At 48.1% G+C, this 15072-nt stretch overlaps 1 protein-coding gene across 1 annotated transcript; it reads left to right on the top strand.

Annotated features, from left to right (window-relative positions):
- The first annotated feature begins 5875 nt into the window (after positions 1-5875).
- On the top strand, positions 5876-15032 carry FADS1 (fatty acid desaturase 1). The gene is made up of 12 exons (XM_038138679.1): positions 5876-6138; positions 8102-8212; positions 8488-8685; positions 9444-9545; positions 9677-9805; positions 10942-11002; positions 11112-11188; positions 11668-11765; positions 12076-12172; positions 12377-12456; positions 12851-12976; positions 13181-15032. The coding sequence occupies exons 1-12, from the start codon at positions 5941-5943 to the stop codon at positions 13230-13232; spliced, it is 1329 nt and encodes a 442-aa protein (XP_037994607.1). The 5' UTR covers positions 5876-5940; the 3' UTR covers positions 13233-15032.
- Positions 15033-15072: the final 40 nt, after the last annotated feature.

The following is a 15072-nucleotide window of genomic DNA, read 5'->3' as shown; positions in this document are numbered from 1 at the left end:
TGCTAAGACATGCAAGTTTTATTTAGTTTGGTTCAAAATAGCCCTGTGACAAGGATCAAACTAAATTACAGCCAGACACCACATTAAGGTGGACTTGAAACTTGTTGCTTGTGATGAGGGAAAAGTTCTTTGAATTTGGGGATTTTAAGCCTATAGGTGTGTCTGGATATGTACAACTCAGGAAAAAATCCTTCCCTGTGAGGGTGCTGAGGCCCTCACACAGGTTTCCCAGGGAAGCTGTGGCTGCCCCATCCCTGGAAGTGTCCCAGGCTGGATTAGACAGGGTTTGAAGCAGCCTGGGATAGTGGAAGGTGTCCCTGCCCATGGCAGGGGGTTGGAATAGGATGAGCTTTAAGGTCCCTCTCAACCCAAACCCTTCCTGGATTCTATGTTGATTCTATGAAATGAGCTGAAAAGGAGGTTGGTCCATTTTGGAATTTACCTGTAGATAGACAAAAGAAGCAAAATCAGCTCCCAGAACTCTCCACCTGGATATTTCCCATGGAAAATTGCACCATAACTTAATGACAAGCCATTGAAAGATTCTTCTAAAACAATCCCTGCTGCTCTCAGCCTCCTGCAGCACAGCCAGCCAGGCTGTCAGGCTTCAGGCAGGGCTTGTTCCGAGTTTTCTTTGGCTCCTGGGACACAAACCAGCCCCAGCAAAGAGAGGAGAACAGGCTCTGCTCTATGGCCAAGTGGGTGAAAGGCTGCGGTCGCTGCCCGGTGTAGCTTTAGCAGCACAAAGAGCTTGTGTGAGGGACATAAAAGCCCTGAGTTTAACCAAAGAGTCACGAGATGTGGGCAGAAAAGGTGAGGATTGTGAAAGGGAGCAAAGTATGGGAAGGGGGGATGTAAAAGTGGAAGAGTTTTTGCAGGGAGCACATGTAGAAATGGCATGTCTGCTCTTCAGCTCATGAGTCAGAGAAGGATTTCTCACTGGAGTAGACTGGAATGGTGAAAAAGCAGGGAAAATTGGCAGCTCAGGGATCTTTACTGTCTCATGCATTGGTTTAATGTAAAAAAAGTTCCTTATCCCTGAGGAAAGCACTTTAAAAATGTAGCAAAATCACAACATTTTCTGTGTTAGTTGTCTTATCCCATTGTGGAGTTTTATGTAGGAGGCAAGGTCTGGTAAGTTTTTTTGGCAAGGTCTGATAAGTTTCTTTTAATTTGGTTTTTAGAAAGGACTAGACTTTGACAGCAGCACGCAGACTGGCACCAGCACATGGAAATGCCCTGTAGCTGTGCTGCAATCCTCATGGATGCAGGGAAAATCCTCCTTTTCACCCAGTTTATAGTATGAGATCCACCACCCGGTAAGGCCAGATGGCTCCAAGGCATGAGGTGGGAAAAGGAGGCAGCAGGAAAGAGCAGTGAACAGGGGAAAGACACAGAACAGCTTTCTGGAGGGGAAGAAGGCAGGAACTGAGGATTTGGGGAGAAAAACGGAGTGAAATTCATATTTAGCTGCACCTTTAAACTTGTTGATACTTTTAATAGTCTTTTTGGTACCTTTTTCCTTTCTGCCAAAGAAAAATGCGTGTGAGGAGAGAAAGGACCCCAGGTTTTCCCTGTCTTTCACAAGACGGAAAGGCTGAGGAGCTCTGAACATAAAAATAAATAATAAATTGAATAATAAATTTAAACATAGTGGGAAACAGCTGGGCTGGGAATGGGGGGCTGGAGCCTTAAGTGAGGGAACCCAGTGATTAGGTGGGAATCCTGCAGCAGTCTATGCATTTAAAACAAACTGCTACCAAAGATTTCCTTGATATTTTTTACTCTGACTTATTCCACTTCTTCTCTAGTCCTGGGAGAGTGGCTGAGAGCTGAGGAACTTTGAGAGGGAAACAACCAACAAAGGAACAGAAATCCCCATTGTTTGGCCATGGCTGGCAGGGATTCCACGTTCTGCAGTGGATCTGGGGCTGCCCGTGGGTTTATCAGGGTCAGGGCACAAACTGCCAGGGGAGCAGGGGAGGGAATCACACTCAGAAAGCAGCAGGCACTGCAGCAGGGCAGGAATAAGGAGAGAAATGCTCTGTCCTGATGCTGCTTTGTAATGATTTCTAGTGCAAGTCCTGCTGATATTCCCATGTTATCATCAGATCCTTACCTTTTGTTCCTTACTCAGGTTTTGCTTCCAAAAGTGTACAACTCTAAACAATCACCACCTCACTCCCTCAGTTGCTAATCTGAATTTATGACTTCTGAAGGACAGAAAATAAGCTTATTTTTATCTCCTCCCTTACACAGAGCAACTCCTGGATGTTTTTCTTGCCAAGATGCAAACTCCTCACAATCTCAGTCTTTTTTTGCATCCAAACAGTCACTTTTGCATTTATCAGTCAGTTGAGTTATTAGAGCAGAGCGCTGAGCAAATATTCCATGAGCAAATATTCCAAGTTACACTGTTTGTATGGAAAATCAAGACTTTTTTTGTGGGTAGGAAGTGTTAGCAACCCTAACGAAGAGTTCTGGGTACAACACTAACTCATTTAGGCCAACTTATCCCAGTATTCCAGCTCATTCCCAATAATACAACCAGAATAAAGGCAATATTTCCGATTTCTCTCTCTTCTGCTGGTGTTACACAGATGCTTGCAGTGGATCCTAAGCCTGGTGTAGGAATGGTGTTACAGGGAGCCGTCAAGCTCTTCCCTGGTACTAACACAATGACTAAATTAGTGGTTTCCTGCTGCATTTGCTTCATCAACGTGGCTGTTTTAATTGCACTGATGACAGAAGCTTATAAATCATGCCACCACAATTCCCCTGTGCCTGCAATCTTCAGCTCTTCTTAGGCTGAATCAAAGCCAAGAACTGAGTCTTCTTTTAGGCTCTGCCCTTTTAAACTGTTTTTCAGCATTTGTTGTTTTCCTTTTATTTTTTTTTCCTGTGGTTTCAGACCTCACCAACCATCACTGTAACTCATTTTCTCTAAAAGGAGAAAAGAAAGACTGCAGTCCTTTCAACCCATCTCCCTCTTTCCCTGATTACTGGTTTGGTCACCAGATGCCCAAATATTTAGTGAATATTTAGTGATCCCTCACCACCCAGGTCACTTGGGTATTTTAAAGCATGTTCCAGCCAAATCATGGTAGTGAAATAAGGAATTTTAGTATATTTTCTCCAAATTCTGGTGATCCCCAGTCACCAGATTTGCAGGCTGATCAGAGGAGTGAACCAAAGAGCATCTCTTCCCTCCCCTTGGATTTTTGGTGGCTCATGGTAGTGGGTTTGGTTCATGATGGTGGTTTTGGTAGTCTGGGGAGCTGGGTCACAGCATGATGGTGACAGCAAATACAGAGGTGGAAGCAGTGAAGGTAAAACAAGGAGTCAGGGCACTGAAGGACTCATTTTACCTGGTTAATTGTGTTGCAGCAGGGATTGATGCCAGGAATCCCAGCTGGATGCAGGATGCTGGTGAGTCTATGACAGCAGCTGGTTTTTCCCTGGTTGTTTTCATGACAAAGGTCCCATTCTTGTCTCTGAGACACCCATTGAAATCCCGAGTGGGGCAAGGGCAGGGCAAACAAGCACTGCTGGCAACTGGCAGGACACAGAAAGCTTCCCTGCTGAGGGCTGGTGATTCCAGGAGCCTCCATGGCTTGTCTTGAATCATCTGCTGAGGGGAAAACAATCACAGCCAGGGATTTCATGTCAGAAGGAGCTTGGAAGAAAATTCCAGGGGTTGTTGTATAATTTGTGTTAATAAGGCATTAACAGCCCTTATAGCTGCAGAAACCAGAGGAAGCACATGAAGGGAACAAGAGTGGATTTTATCAAGTTTAGTGGTGCTTTTTGCCTGTTAAGATCCCTCAAAGCAAGTATCCAAAGGTTTAACTCTTATAGGAAGATGGAATTTGTTTGCTTTTAACAAATACAGCAAAAAGAAAACTGATCTCTGCATGTCCCCTGTATTCCTGATAAAAGATCATAAATATCAACTAAATTTAGGATAAATATTCTGTTGTGCAATTGATGATGGGGAAAAAAAAGATAATTTGAATCAATTACTGCACTGTTCTCAATATAATGATGTTTAAAAAGATACTAAACATCCATTAATGTTTATTAATATGAATTGCCGAAGGGATGGAAATAAAAATGTTCCATCCAGTGTTTTGCAGGCACAGAATTCCAAGATGTGATGTAGCCATCAGGTGATGCAGCCTGGTGGCTCTTTGTTTCTATGGTTACCTTCAACTGGAATTGCTGTAACTAGGTCAGATTGGAAGGTGTGAATGGAAACAAAGAAATCTGGGATCAATAACCAGAGTTCAGGGAGAAGGCTGCTGCTGCTATTGGAAAGGGAGATGAGTGCAGGGAGAGGAATTTTAATTTGTAGCTCATATGGATGAGGTCCCACACAGAGGGATTGGTCTGTTTTGGCATCATTCACTCTTCCAGTGTTACTCTGCTGTCTAAAGAATCATCTGCAGGGTTTTGATGTGATTTACCTGTGGCAACACCTTCCCTCTCTCTGGCTGCATATCCAGGCATGAGCAGCCAAAAGGAGCCTCAGGAACAGGAAAGGCTGAGGCAGCTGGAAGGGAGAGGCAGAACAGATGGAAGAGAGGGAGGGATCTTCTGGAAAGGGGAAGCAAAATCAAGGGTAGGGAAGATATGTCACAATCAGCATAGAAATAAGGAGAAACAGGTTGTAAAAGTGGTTCAGAAGAAGGAACTTGAGTGTGAGGAAGGGAAACTCCCTGTGATTGCCTTAAGTTTTAGCTTTCATATTTTCCAGATTCTGCACTGCATTAGTATATAACTCTGAACTTCACATAAAGTGTTCGCAAGTTGTCTCACAGTTTAGTTAGACAAAACAATCCTTTTCCAGCCCCAGAACCAAGGACACCGTTGCAGCTTCGAGCCCAAATGTGTAAACAACAGGGAATTGAGGAGAGCAAACTGGGAGGATGGGACTTCATAACTCGAAGCTGTAATCGGACAATCAACCCCAATATGTAAGTGGACCAAAACTTATGAAAGTGTGAAAACTCATGACCAGTCCTTCATCTTGGGTCCATCTTGGCTAGAGACATGGCCAGGTTCTTGTTGTGCCCAAGGTGTATACTTTGAAGGCCTTTTAAGAAAGACCTACTTTATTCCTTTAACTCTGTCTAGCCTCTGTTCCAGGTAGCCTCTCAAGGCATCACCTGGAAGGACAGTGGAGACAGGTGGGGTTTGGTCTCTCCCCCACGCAACAAGTGACAGGACAAGAGGAAACAGCTTCAAGGTGTGCCAGGGGAGGTTTAAGTTGGATTTGAGGGAGAATTGTTGTCAAGGGTTGACAAGCCCTGGACCAGACTGTTGGGGCAGTGGTGGAATCAGCTGGGGGGATTTAAAAACCGCGTGAATGAGGCATTTGGAAGCGTGTTTCCGTGGCGCCCAGCAACAGGACAAGGAGCAAAAGCTACAAACTAAAACTCCGGAGGTTTCACCTCAACGTGAGGAAGAACTTTACATTGAGGATGGCAGGGCACTGGGGCAGGCTGCTCAGGGACCTCAGGAAGGATGTGGAGTCCTCCTCTCTGGAGTCTCCAAACCCACGTGGATCCTGTGCCACCTGCTCCAGGTGACCCTGCCTTGGCAGGGTCAGGTTGAACTGAATGATGCCCAGAGCTCCTTTCCAACCCGAACGCTCCCGTGGTTCTGTGACTGACGGGCTGGGCAGTGCTGGGGGAACTCGCCGCTCTCCACGAAATGATTCCGGGGGCCATCCCAGCCCAGCCAGCCCGCATTCCCTTCCGTCCCGCGGTGCCACCCCCGACCCCCCCGGCATCCCGGCCGCCCCTCCGGGCCCCGGGGGCGGGCGCACGGCGGGCGCAGCCCAGTGGGCGGGGGGCACCGCGGTGGGCGTGGGGACCCCGGGGAGGCGGAGCGGGGCCGAGCCGAGCCGAGCCGAGCCCGGGCGAGCCGAGCCCGGCCATGGAGGGTTCGGAGCCCGTCCGGGGCGAGATGCGGCGCTTCACCTGGGAGGAGATCGGGCAGCGGAACGGGAGGGGGCCGGCGCCGCAGGAGCGCTGGCTGGTGATCGACAGGAAGGTGTACGACATCAGCCACTTCTGCCGGAGACACCCGGGGGGCTCCCGGGTCATCAGCCACTACGCCGGGCAGGACGCCACGGTGAGCGGCCGGCTGCGGCCCCGGCAGCGAGGGCTGGGGGAGGGATGAGCGCGGAGCGGGATCTCCGGGGCTGGGAGCGGGATTCCCGGGCTGGCAGCAGGCAGGGAGCCCGTGTCGCACGCCTGGACACTCGCTGTGCCACACGCGCGGACGCCGGGAGCGGTGCGCAAGGGAGCGCGCAGCGCGCACGCTCCGCCGGGAATTGTTTGGGATTGTTGTTTGAGGAAGCGCTGCTGAAGGAGTGACTGAAAAGCCGCAGCCGGGATAAAAAAACCAACCCAGTCGCCGCGGTAATTTTTGCACGCAGAGGAGTATCGGGTGCTGGCAGCCGTGTGGCACACGCGGTGACAGAGTTGCTGTTTGCAGCGCGGGTGCCTTCGCCTTGCTCAACTCGCCGAACCCGAGATGGTACTGGAGCAGAATGTCGCTGATAGTCGTATTTCAGTCACGAAACAGGAATGAATCACTCGTGCCTGAGTGCCAGCGGCTGTTGCAGAGTGGAGTACATGCTGCTGGAGTAGGGTGGCTTTGCCAGCGGTGTTTCCTTCCTTTGTCTGCTTGTGCCTTTTCCATGAATCTCTCCAAACGCGCGTGTTTGGACCCAAGGGTGGATATGGGGTGGGAATCCACCTCTAGGATGGTGTTGGTGAGCTGTGTTTCAGCCAGGCTGAAACTTGAGATCTCCGCGTGAAGATGCCGTCGCAGGAATATCATTTAGATCCAGAAATGACAAGTGAATGTGCAGCATTTCGCGAGGGCAGGGTGCACATGTGCGTTTTCAAAGCCCTGCCCCTGGCACAGGGTGCCCAGAGAAGTGGTGGAACCCATCCCTGGAAGTGTTCCGGGCCTGGCTGGGTGGAGGTTGGAGCAACCTGCAAGGTGTCCGTGGCAGGGGGGAATGAGATGAGCTCTGAAGGGCCTTTCTCACCCGAACATTCTGAGTTTCTGTGAGCAGAAAGGGGTCAGCCCATGGAGTTAGCAGGGCTTCGTGGTGGGATTGCAGCCAGCTGCATTCTTTAGGTGATGGTGATGATATCAGTGCCATTGCTGGCTGCAGCTGAACTGCTGACGGCTCAGAAACCCCTGCCAAGTTTTACTTCCCAGTGGTTTTGTCCCTGGGGATCAAAAGAACGAGACTCCACAAAACCAGGAAAAACTAGGAAGTAAAGGAAGAACTCCTCTGGTTCACTGCTCTGATTTCCAGAAGGTGCAGTCAGCCGTCCCCTAACCCCCAGCTGGGATTGCACTCCAGGTTTTACAGCCTCCATGCAAAGGATTGGTCTAAATGTGTGGTACCATCCTCCCCTGCTCTGCCCACATACTCCTCCCCATTTCCTCCCTCTTTTCTAATGAGAAGATGCAAATGTTGGTTCCCCTCTCTTTTTCCCTTTTTTATTCAGTGACCCTGAGCAGGGAGGATGCTACAGCTGACCTAGAGCTGGCAACACCAGCCAGATTTTTAACCCCTTTCCTGACCAGAGATCTTTTAAAAGCACGTTTTATTTTAAAAGCACACAATGATGGCCTAGTAATTATAGTGATAAACAATGCATCTATCTTGCAGGAATCTTACAAAGTGATGCCCAGCAAGCAAATATTGTCCCAGAAAATTTAAAAACCCCACATCCTTAGGCTGAGGGAGATTGTAAAAATATGCTAATTTGGGCATCAGAGAAATGTCAAAAAGGAGGTAAATGGGAGATCAGGAATTAGATACCAAAGTGCCATGTGTGCCTACAGGATTTGTAATTTAAATATAGGGACAGAGTCTGTAGTGATAGCAGCCACTAATGGGTTTTTTCACCTGGTTGCCATGGAGATTGACACCACATTTAGATAATAAAAGTAACTGGTTTCCCCAACAGGAATCTTTTGAATGGTCCAGCATATCATGGAATAGATTTCTTTTGCTGCCACCTGAATGATGGTTTTTCTTCCTCCTGTTCCTCTGTCTGCATTTCAGGATCCTTTCATTGCTTTTCATCTTGACAAGGCGCTGGTAAGGAAGTACATGAACCCTCTCCTGATTGGGGAACTGGCTCCAGATCAGCCCAGCTTTGAGCCCAGCAAGAACGTGAGTGTCATAAAAACTTGCTTTTGGGGTTGAACTTGTACTGTTTAACTTTTCTGACTGGCAGGCAGAACTCCTTGTACGTAAGATCATAGGATCTCCTGGAATCACTGTTGGCTGAAGCTTCATTTCACATCGTTATTTGTAGTTTTAGCAAAGATTTGTCTCCAGGTGACCCTCAGCTTTCCCCCTTTTTAGCCCTGAGAGGGAAAACTATGCTCCTGTTGATGTTCCTGAGGTGTTTTCTGACCAGTGGATGTTTTTGGGTCTCCCCACAGAAAAAGCTGGTGGAGGATTTCCGTGAACTCCGTGCCACCGTGGAGAGGATGGGGCTTCTCCAGCCCAACCACGCCTTTTTCATCCTCTATCTCTGCCACATCTTGATGCTGGATGTTGCAGCCTGGCTCATCATCTGGTATTTTGGAGCATCCTTGGTGCCTTTCCTCTTCTCTGCTGTGCTTCTGGGCACTGTCCAGGTGAGCAACTACACAAAATAAGCCCCAAACAGCCAAATTTGGGACTTAGCTGCTTGTTGCCATAAGCAGGAGACAGATCTTACCATAATGGACTTCCCCAAATCCTGCTTCTCTCTGGATTCCACCAAAAGGCAAAACTACACATGCTGCTGTGGCAGAGCAGGCTTTGCCTCTCTTTTTCCTCCCCACATTCCATCAAAGCCTTCCTTATTCCAGCCTTCCCCACAGGATGAAAGCTGTGCCCCGCTCCTGAGCTCCACGGTGCCAGAACTCCGAGGCAGTGTGCAGGGGCCAAGCCACTGTGTTCCCATGGGAACTTGCAGGGAGTTAGAGGAGAGGGCAGAGCAGCTCTCAAAGCCCCAGCTATTCCTCCCGTGGCCAGCTGATCCCCTTGGAATTACAAGTACTTGGAGGAGGCAGCAGCAAGCTGCTCCTTAAAGGAGACTTTGTTGCCCATTTCAGAGAAGTTTTGTGAGGGAATAAATGCTGGTTCTCAGCTCTGTGGCTGTTTTTTTTCTCATGACTTTTTTTCCCTTCCTCATGAAAACAACTGTCCAGGACTAAAAGTCATTAGGCAGAGTCTGGAGTGCACTAGTGTGTCGTGAAAAAGGAGAATTGGGATTGGGCTCTGGCAGTGGAAGCGCTTTTGCTGTCCAGGGATACGTTGTGAGGAGCGTGGGAGTAGGAGAAGAAAGCCCTTTTCAGACATAGCCCCTCCTGACAGTTCTTTTTCCCCACTGTTGTATCCTTAATTCCAGGCCCAGGCTGGCTGGCTCCAGCATGATTTTGGACACCTGTCAGTCTTCAGCAAGTCCAGGTGGAACCACTGGGTGCACAAGTTCGTCATCGGCCACCTCAAGGTGAGCACTGGCCATGGGGAGGTGCTGCCAGAGCCCTGCTCTGCAGCCAGAACCAATCCCAGGGTAAGGAGAGAGTTGAGGGCAGAAGATCCACCTTCTTTAGGGCACTTTCTTCTCGTCCATTCCCACAGGGAGCCCCGGCCAGCTGGTGGAATCACCTCCACTTCCAGCACCACGCCAAACCCAACTGCTTCCGGAAGGATCCCGATGTCAACATGCACCCCTTGTTTTTTGCTTTGGGGAAAACCCTCTCTGTGGAGGTGAGACCTGAGGGAAGCTGGGAAGTGACAGCAGTAGGATTCAAATTTGGGGAGCTGCAGAGAGCTTGGACGCTAATTAGTATGATTTCATATGATTCTACTTTGCCTTCCTTTGTCTCTAATATTCCTCAGTAATATTCCAGCAATTCTGAGACCTTTATATTCTTCAAACTTCACTCAAAGTTATTTTTGCAGTGTTGGAAGATAAGAATGAAATATTTGTCATGATTACAAGTTCCTATTTCCCTTGATGAGAGAATTTCAGTTTTATGAAGATCAGAATTACAAGTTGTTCTCTTTTGCCAAGATCAGTGTGACTAATTGTAGTGACCTGGGGATGGAAGCAGCAGATGACAAGCCAGGGCTGTCTGGAACTTTTACAATTCCTGATCAAAGAAGCTTTTTTAGTGGTCTCAGCCTGCAGTGGGTGTCACAGTGGTTCCCATCTGGAGTCCAGCTCTGTTTCTGGTACAGCTCTGCAGTTAAATGAGTGGCTTTAGCATTTGCTGTCCTTTAAAAAAAAAAAAAAAAAGGCGAAGTAAATTCACAGTGTCACTTTAAATGCTCTGATTTGCATTGAATTTAAGGGATGGGCTATTGGGAATTAATTTGAGCATGAACAGGGATATCATGGCATTCCTTAAGGAAGCCAGTGGCTTTGTCTGTTATGTTTGTACAGCAAACATTGAAAAATGAGCAGCCTCAGAGGGAAGATATTCTGTTCACCCTCATTCTTGTGCACAGTTTCATGCCTAGATGCTCACGTCTCTGTTTTCCAGACTAATTGCAAGGAGATGGGAATTCCACACACTGCCATCTTCATTAACAGTATCATAACAGTACCATAACTTGGGTTTTTTAATTCTGAAGCTCTGCTTTGTCAGCAAACCGTTTGTGTGGGTTTCTATTTCAGCATTTTTAGGCAGCTTGTGCCCTCTGTAGGGGCAGAGCTTCCTGTGCAGGTCGCTGTGTGTGTGCAAGGCACTGCCAAGCCCCTTCTGCACGGTGAAAACTCACCCAGGCTGAGGTTCCAGGGGATGGTGGATGCTGGCTTGGTTGGACAGAACATCTCCTGGAAGTTTAGGAATGTGTGCACGGGTATCTTCATGGCCTGAGTAATTTGTGTATTTTAACAGCTTGGTGTGCAAAAGAAGAAATTCATGCCTTACAACCACCAGCACAAGTACTTCTTCATCAGTGAGTACCCTCCCCCGTGCAGTTCCATGGCCAGCAGTCACTCTGCCCCTTGTTTTCCTATTCCATCCCATCCTGCTGGGATAATTCATGGCTCTGTTTGTCCCTGCAGTCGGCCCCCCAGCGCTGGTGCCCCTTTATTTCCAGTGGTACATCTTCTACTTCGCCGTGCAGCGGAAGCAGTGGGTGGTGAGTCAGCTCCACGGGGCCAGGGGGCTTCTCCTGGGTTTAGGGATGAATTCCAGTGCCAGATTTACTGAGAGTTGTGTGTGTCTGCAGCAAAAGATGTGGGTATAGATTTGGCAATGGTGTTTGCCAAAGGGGGATCTTCCACAGCCTTTCTTTGTGAAAGATCCTCTGGGGAACAAAAGATGTTCTCTGGTGTTCGGGGTTTGGGGTTTCTCACTGCTTGGTTCCTCTTTAGATCCAGAGAAAACGTGGTGCTGTAGAGCATGTCCTGTCTGGTGTTGGCCCTCTGCTGGGCTCATGGAACCAGGATAATTCCTGAGCACAGGGAATGGCTGGTGTCAGGTTACTTTGTGATGAGGCTGGGGAGGAAAAATTGATCAGTAGAAGATGTTATGGGAGATTTTAAAGGGAGTGATGGTAAATTCAGAAGTCAGAAATTCTTCCTTTTAATGAAGTTTTCCCTGTCCCCTGTACTACAGGACCTGGCCTGGATGCTGTCCTTCTACATCCGATTCTTCCTCACCTACTTCCCCTTCCTGGGTGTGAAGGGTACCCTGGGGCTCCACCTGTTAGTCAGGTATCATCCAACTTACAATTCCAACATTTTCTCTGCCCAGTTTGTATCAATCCTTCATGTCAGCTTTTCTCCAGCCCCCTGGTTATTTTTCTCATCACTCCCTGTTCTTCTCTCTCCTGATCCTTTCAGTGGGACAGGGGTGGTTTCCTGTCAGGCTGCAGGAGGTGGAAGGTGTGTGTAGGTCTGATCTGTTTTGGTTTCTGGTGTTCATTTTGTCAGGCAACCACCAGCTGGTGTGTGCACAAGTGTTTTGTACAGACTTGTCACATCATGGGTGTGTGATCTGTGATGGTTTTTTGTTTTTGCACAGGTTTATAGAAAGCAACTGGTTTGTCTGGGTCACGCAAATGAATCACATCCCCATGCACATTGATTACGATAAGAATGTGGACTGGTTCTCTACCCAGGTGAGACCTTATTTATGGAGATCTGTGACAGTTCTGGGTGTGTAAAATCCATCTATCTCAGCCTGGCCACCTCTTGTTGGCTGGAACTAACTCCTGGAGCTGTTTTGTGCAGCCAGAATTCCTGTGGGGATGAGAAACCTGTGTTTGAGATGGGGCATTGCTAAAATAATACTTAAAACAGGACTTCTTTTTTTTTCCTTTCAGCTCCAGGCAACCTGCAATGTTCATCAGTCCTTGTTCAATGACTGGTTCAGTGGCCACCTGAACTTCCAGATCGAGCACCAGTGAGTGGAAACAGGAGTTGGGAATAGTTCCAAGGAGTGCTAGATACACCAGGGCTGAAGAGCCTCCAAGGTCCCTCTATCAGCTGAGACAGGAGCAAAAGATAATGTTGGGTTTGTGTTGTGCTCTTTGTGTGGGAACAGAACAGGAACTCCAAAAAGAAAATTTCTGGAGCACCAGTGAGCACCAGCACCACTTCAGATCTAAGCTGCATGGCACAGGGGGGAGAATTCCCAGCACGGGCACTGAAGGGACACGAGAGGGACCATTGCAGAGCACCCATGGCTTTGGCACAAGGGGAGCTTGGGGCACTTCCAGAATCAGGCACAGCAGCGGGGCCAGGATTCCATGTGGTGGTGAGGGATGCCATTGAATCAGCACCTCCTTTTCCCACAGCCTTTTCCCTACAATGCCACGGCACAACTACTGGAAGGTGGCCCCTCTGGTGAAGTCCCTGTGTGCCAAGCATGGCATTGAGTACCAGTGCAAGCCTCTGCTCACGGCCTTTGCAGACATCGTGCAGTGAGTATCGACCTGCCCGTTCCCAAGTCGAGGGCTGTCAGTGCTGTGGAGGCAAAAGGGGAGGGGATGGACAGGCAGGGGCAGCCTCTAAAGGTCCCTTCTGACCCAAATCACTTCATGATCTCCTTTGCTTCGTCTGTAGAATGCTCCCCACGAGGCTCTGGATGGAACACGGGGTTCATTCCCTTGTTTCTCTCTTGGCAGCTCTTTGAAAGATTCCGGGGAGCTCTGGCTGGATGCTTATCTACATAAGTAAGCAGCAGTGGATCCTTGCAGGGGAATTCCCCAGCCTTGCTGCCTCCTGTGGTGGTCACCCTGAAGATCCTGCCCTGAGGAGAGCTGGCTAAGCCAGATTTGGGGAGGTGGTGCTGCTTAATTCCATGGATGAATGTAATTAATATGATTTTTCCCTTTTTTTGGTTGTTTTTTGTTTGTTGCTTTTTTTTTTTTTTTTGTAATATGTGCTCTTAATTTTTTCTTACTCTTCTTTCATTCCTCTTCTCTGGTGCTGAGTTCTGGGGAGAAGCTGGATGGAGGAGGTTGTGTCCCATCGAGCTGGGGACAGCTTTGGGACTGGGAACAGGTTCCTTTCCATCTGCTGATCCTTCATTTGCTGAGTGTATAGGAGGGAAGCTTCTTATCTAACATAGGCTTTTTGGGGTGGCTCTCACTGTGAGTGTAGTAAGAAAGTTGGGACAGCATGAAATCAAGCAATGTGGGAATTAGGGAAATGTGGAAGCTGTAGGGAATGGGGTAGGTTCAGTATTTTCAAATCCCTGTTTGTAACAGGGAGCTCCCAGACCAATCTATACATATGTGGGTGGGGTGGGGAGGTGCAGGCAGCAGTTCTCTAGGAACAGGATCTGGTTAGAGGCCTAATTGAGGCAGGGAAACAGGAAAGTGGAAGTTTTTCCATATGCCATATTCTGTGGGAATGCTGCCCTCCACACCTCTGGAAGCCTCTGCGTTATTTGGCCACTGGTGACATTCCAGGGGGGATCTGCAAGGGGTTTCCTCTGCGCCAGACTTTGGAGTGTTACGAAGCCATTACTGAGTCAGAAGAGAGAGAAGCCTGTCCCATCCATACCCAGGATCCCTACAAGAGTGACTAAGGAAGCGAAAGCGTTCCAGACCAGGCTGGACAAGGCTTGGAGCAGCCTGGTTTAGTGGAATACAGTAAACCGTGGCAAGGGATGGAATGAGCTGAGCTTTAAGGTCCCTTCTAACCCAAACCTTTCTACAGTGATTCTGTGTGAAGGGTGATCATAATCACTCTGTGATTGCCTGAAGCTTTGGGCTTTTTTGGACCTTTGGGTGATTTGTTAAAAGGAGAGAATTCCTGGCTCATGGAGAGTGAGGCATTCCTGCCTGAGCAGCAGACAAATCTAAGGAAGTTAGAAAGGTGGTGGGGGTCAGCCTGCTGTTTAAAAGTGTTTAACTTTTCATTCAGCTGCAGATCCACAGGCACACCTCAGCCAAAACATTGCTGGCCTCCCTCTCTTGGATGATGTGCCTTCCAAACACACTGTTAAATCCTGTGGGATTTACTGAATGGTTTTACTGCCTTTTCTGGGGCCTTTTCATTTACTGCCCCAGCATTACAAATGCCAAACCAGGATGTAGCACCTGCTACATCACTGAGGAAGGTGCTCCATCACCCTGGGCCCCCAGGGACTGGTGGGTTAGAATCCAGGAGGAATGGGTTGATTTTGAGGAATTTTTTCCCAATCAACATCCAAAATGAGGATGAGGTGTTGCCAGAATGGAAGAAACAGATCTTCTCAGGCCAAGAGTGTTGTTAACTACAGGATAAAATTGTAATGGGAGTAACAATACAATAACACATATATAATATATATTATATTGTTATTGTTATAATATAATATTGTTATATAATAACAATACATCATACAATCAGATACCTGTTGATTAGGACCATAAAGGAAGTGGGCCTTAGTTATTGTTTTACCTTGGTTTTTTCCTGCTCCATTTCTTTCCCTCATATTACAACTGTGGATGGAGGAAAGTCAGTTAATAAAATTTCTTATCTTACCAATTTGTGCTGTCATCAGAGTAAAATACATCTGTGCAAGAGT

The sequence above is a fragment of the Motacilla alba genome, chromosome 5, assembly GCF_015832195.1.
Source record: "Motacilla alba alba isolate MOTALB_02 chromosome 5, Motacilla_alba_V1.0_pri, whole genome shotgun sequence".
Lineage (NCBI taxonomy): Eukaryota > Metazoa > Chordata > Aves > Passeriformes > Motacillidae > Motacilla > Motacilla alba.
Note: the sequence above shows the minus strand (reverse complement) of the source record. Positions and strands in the feature narration are given on the sequence as shown.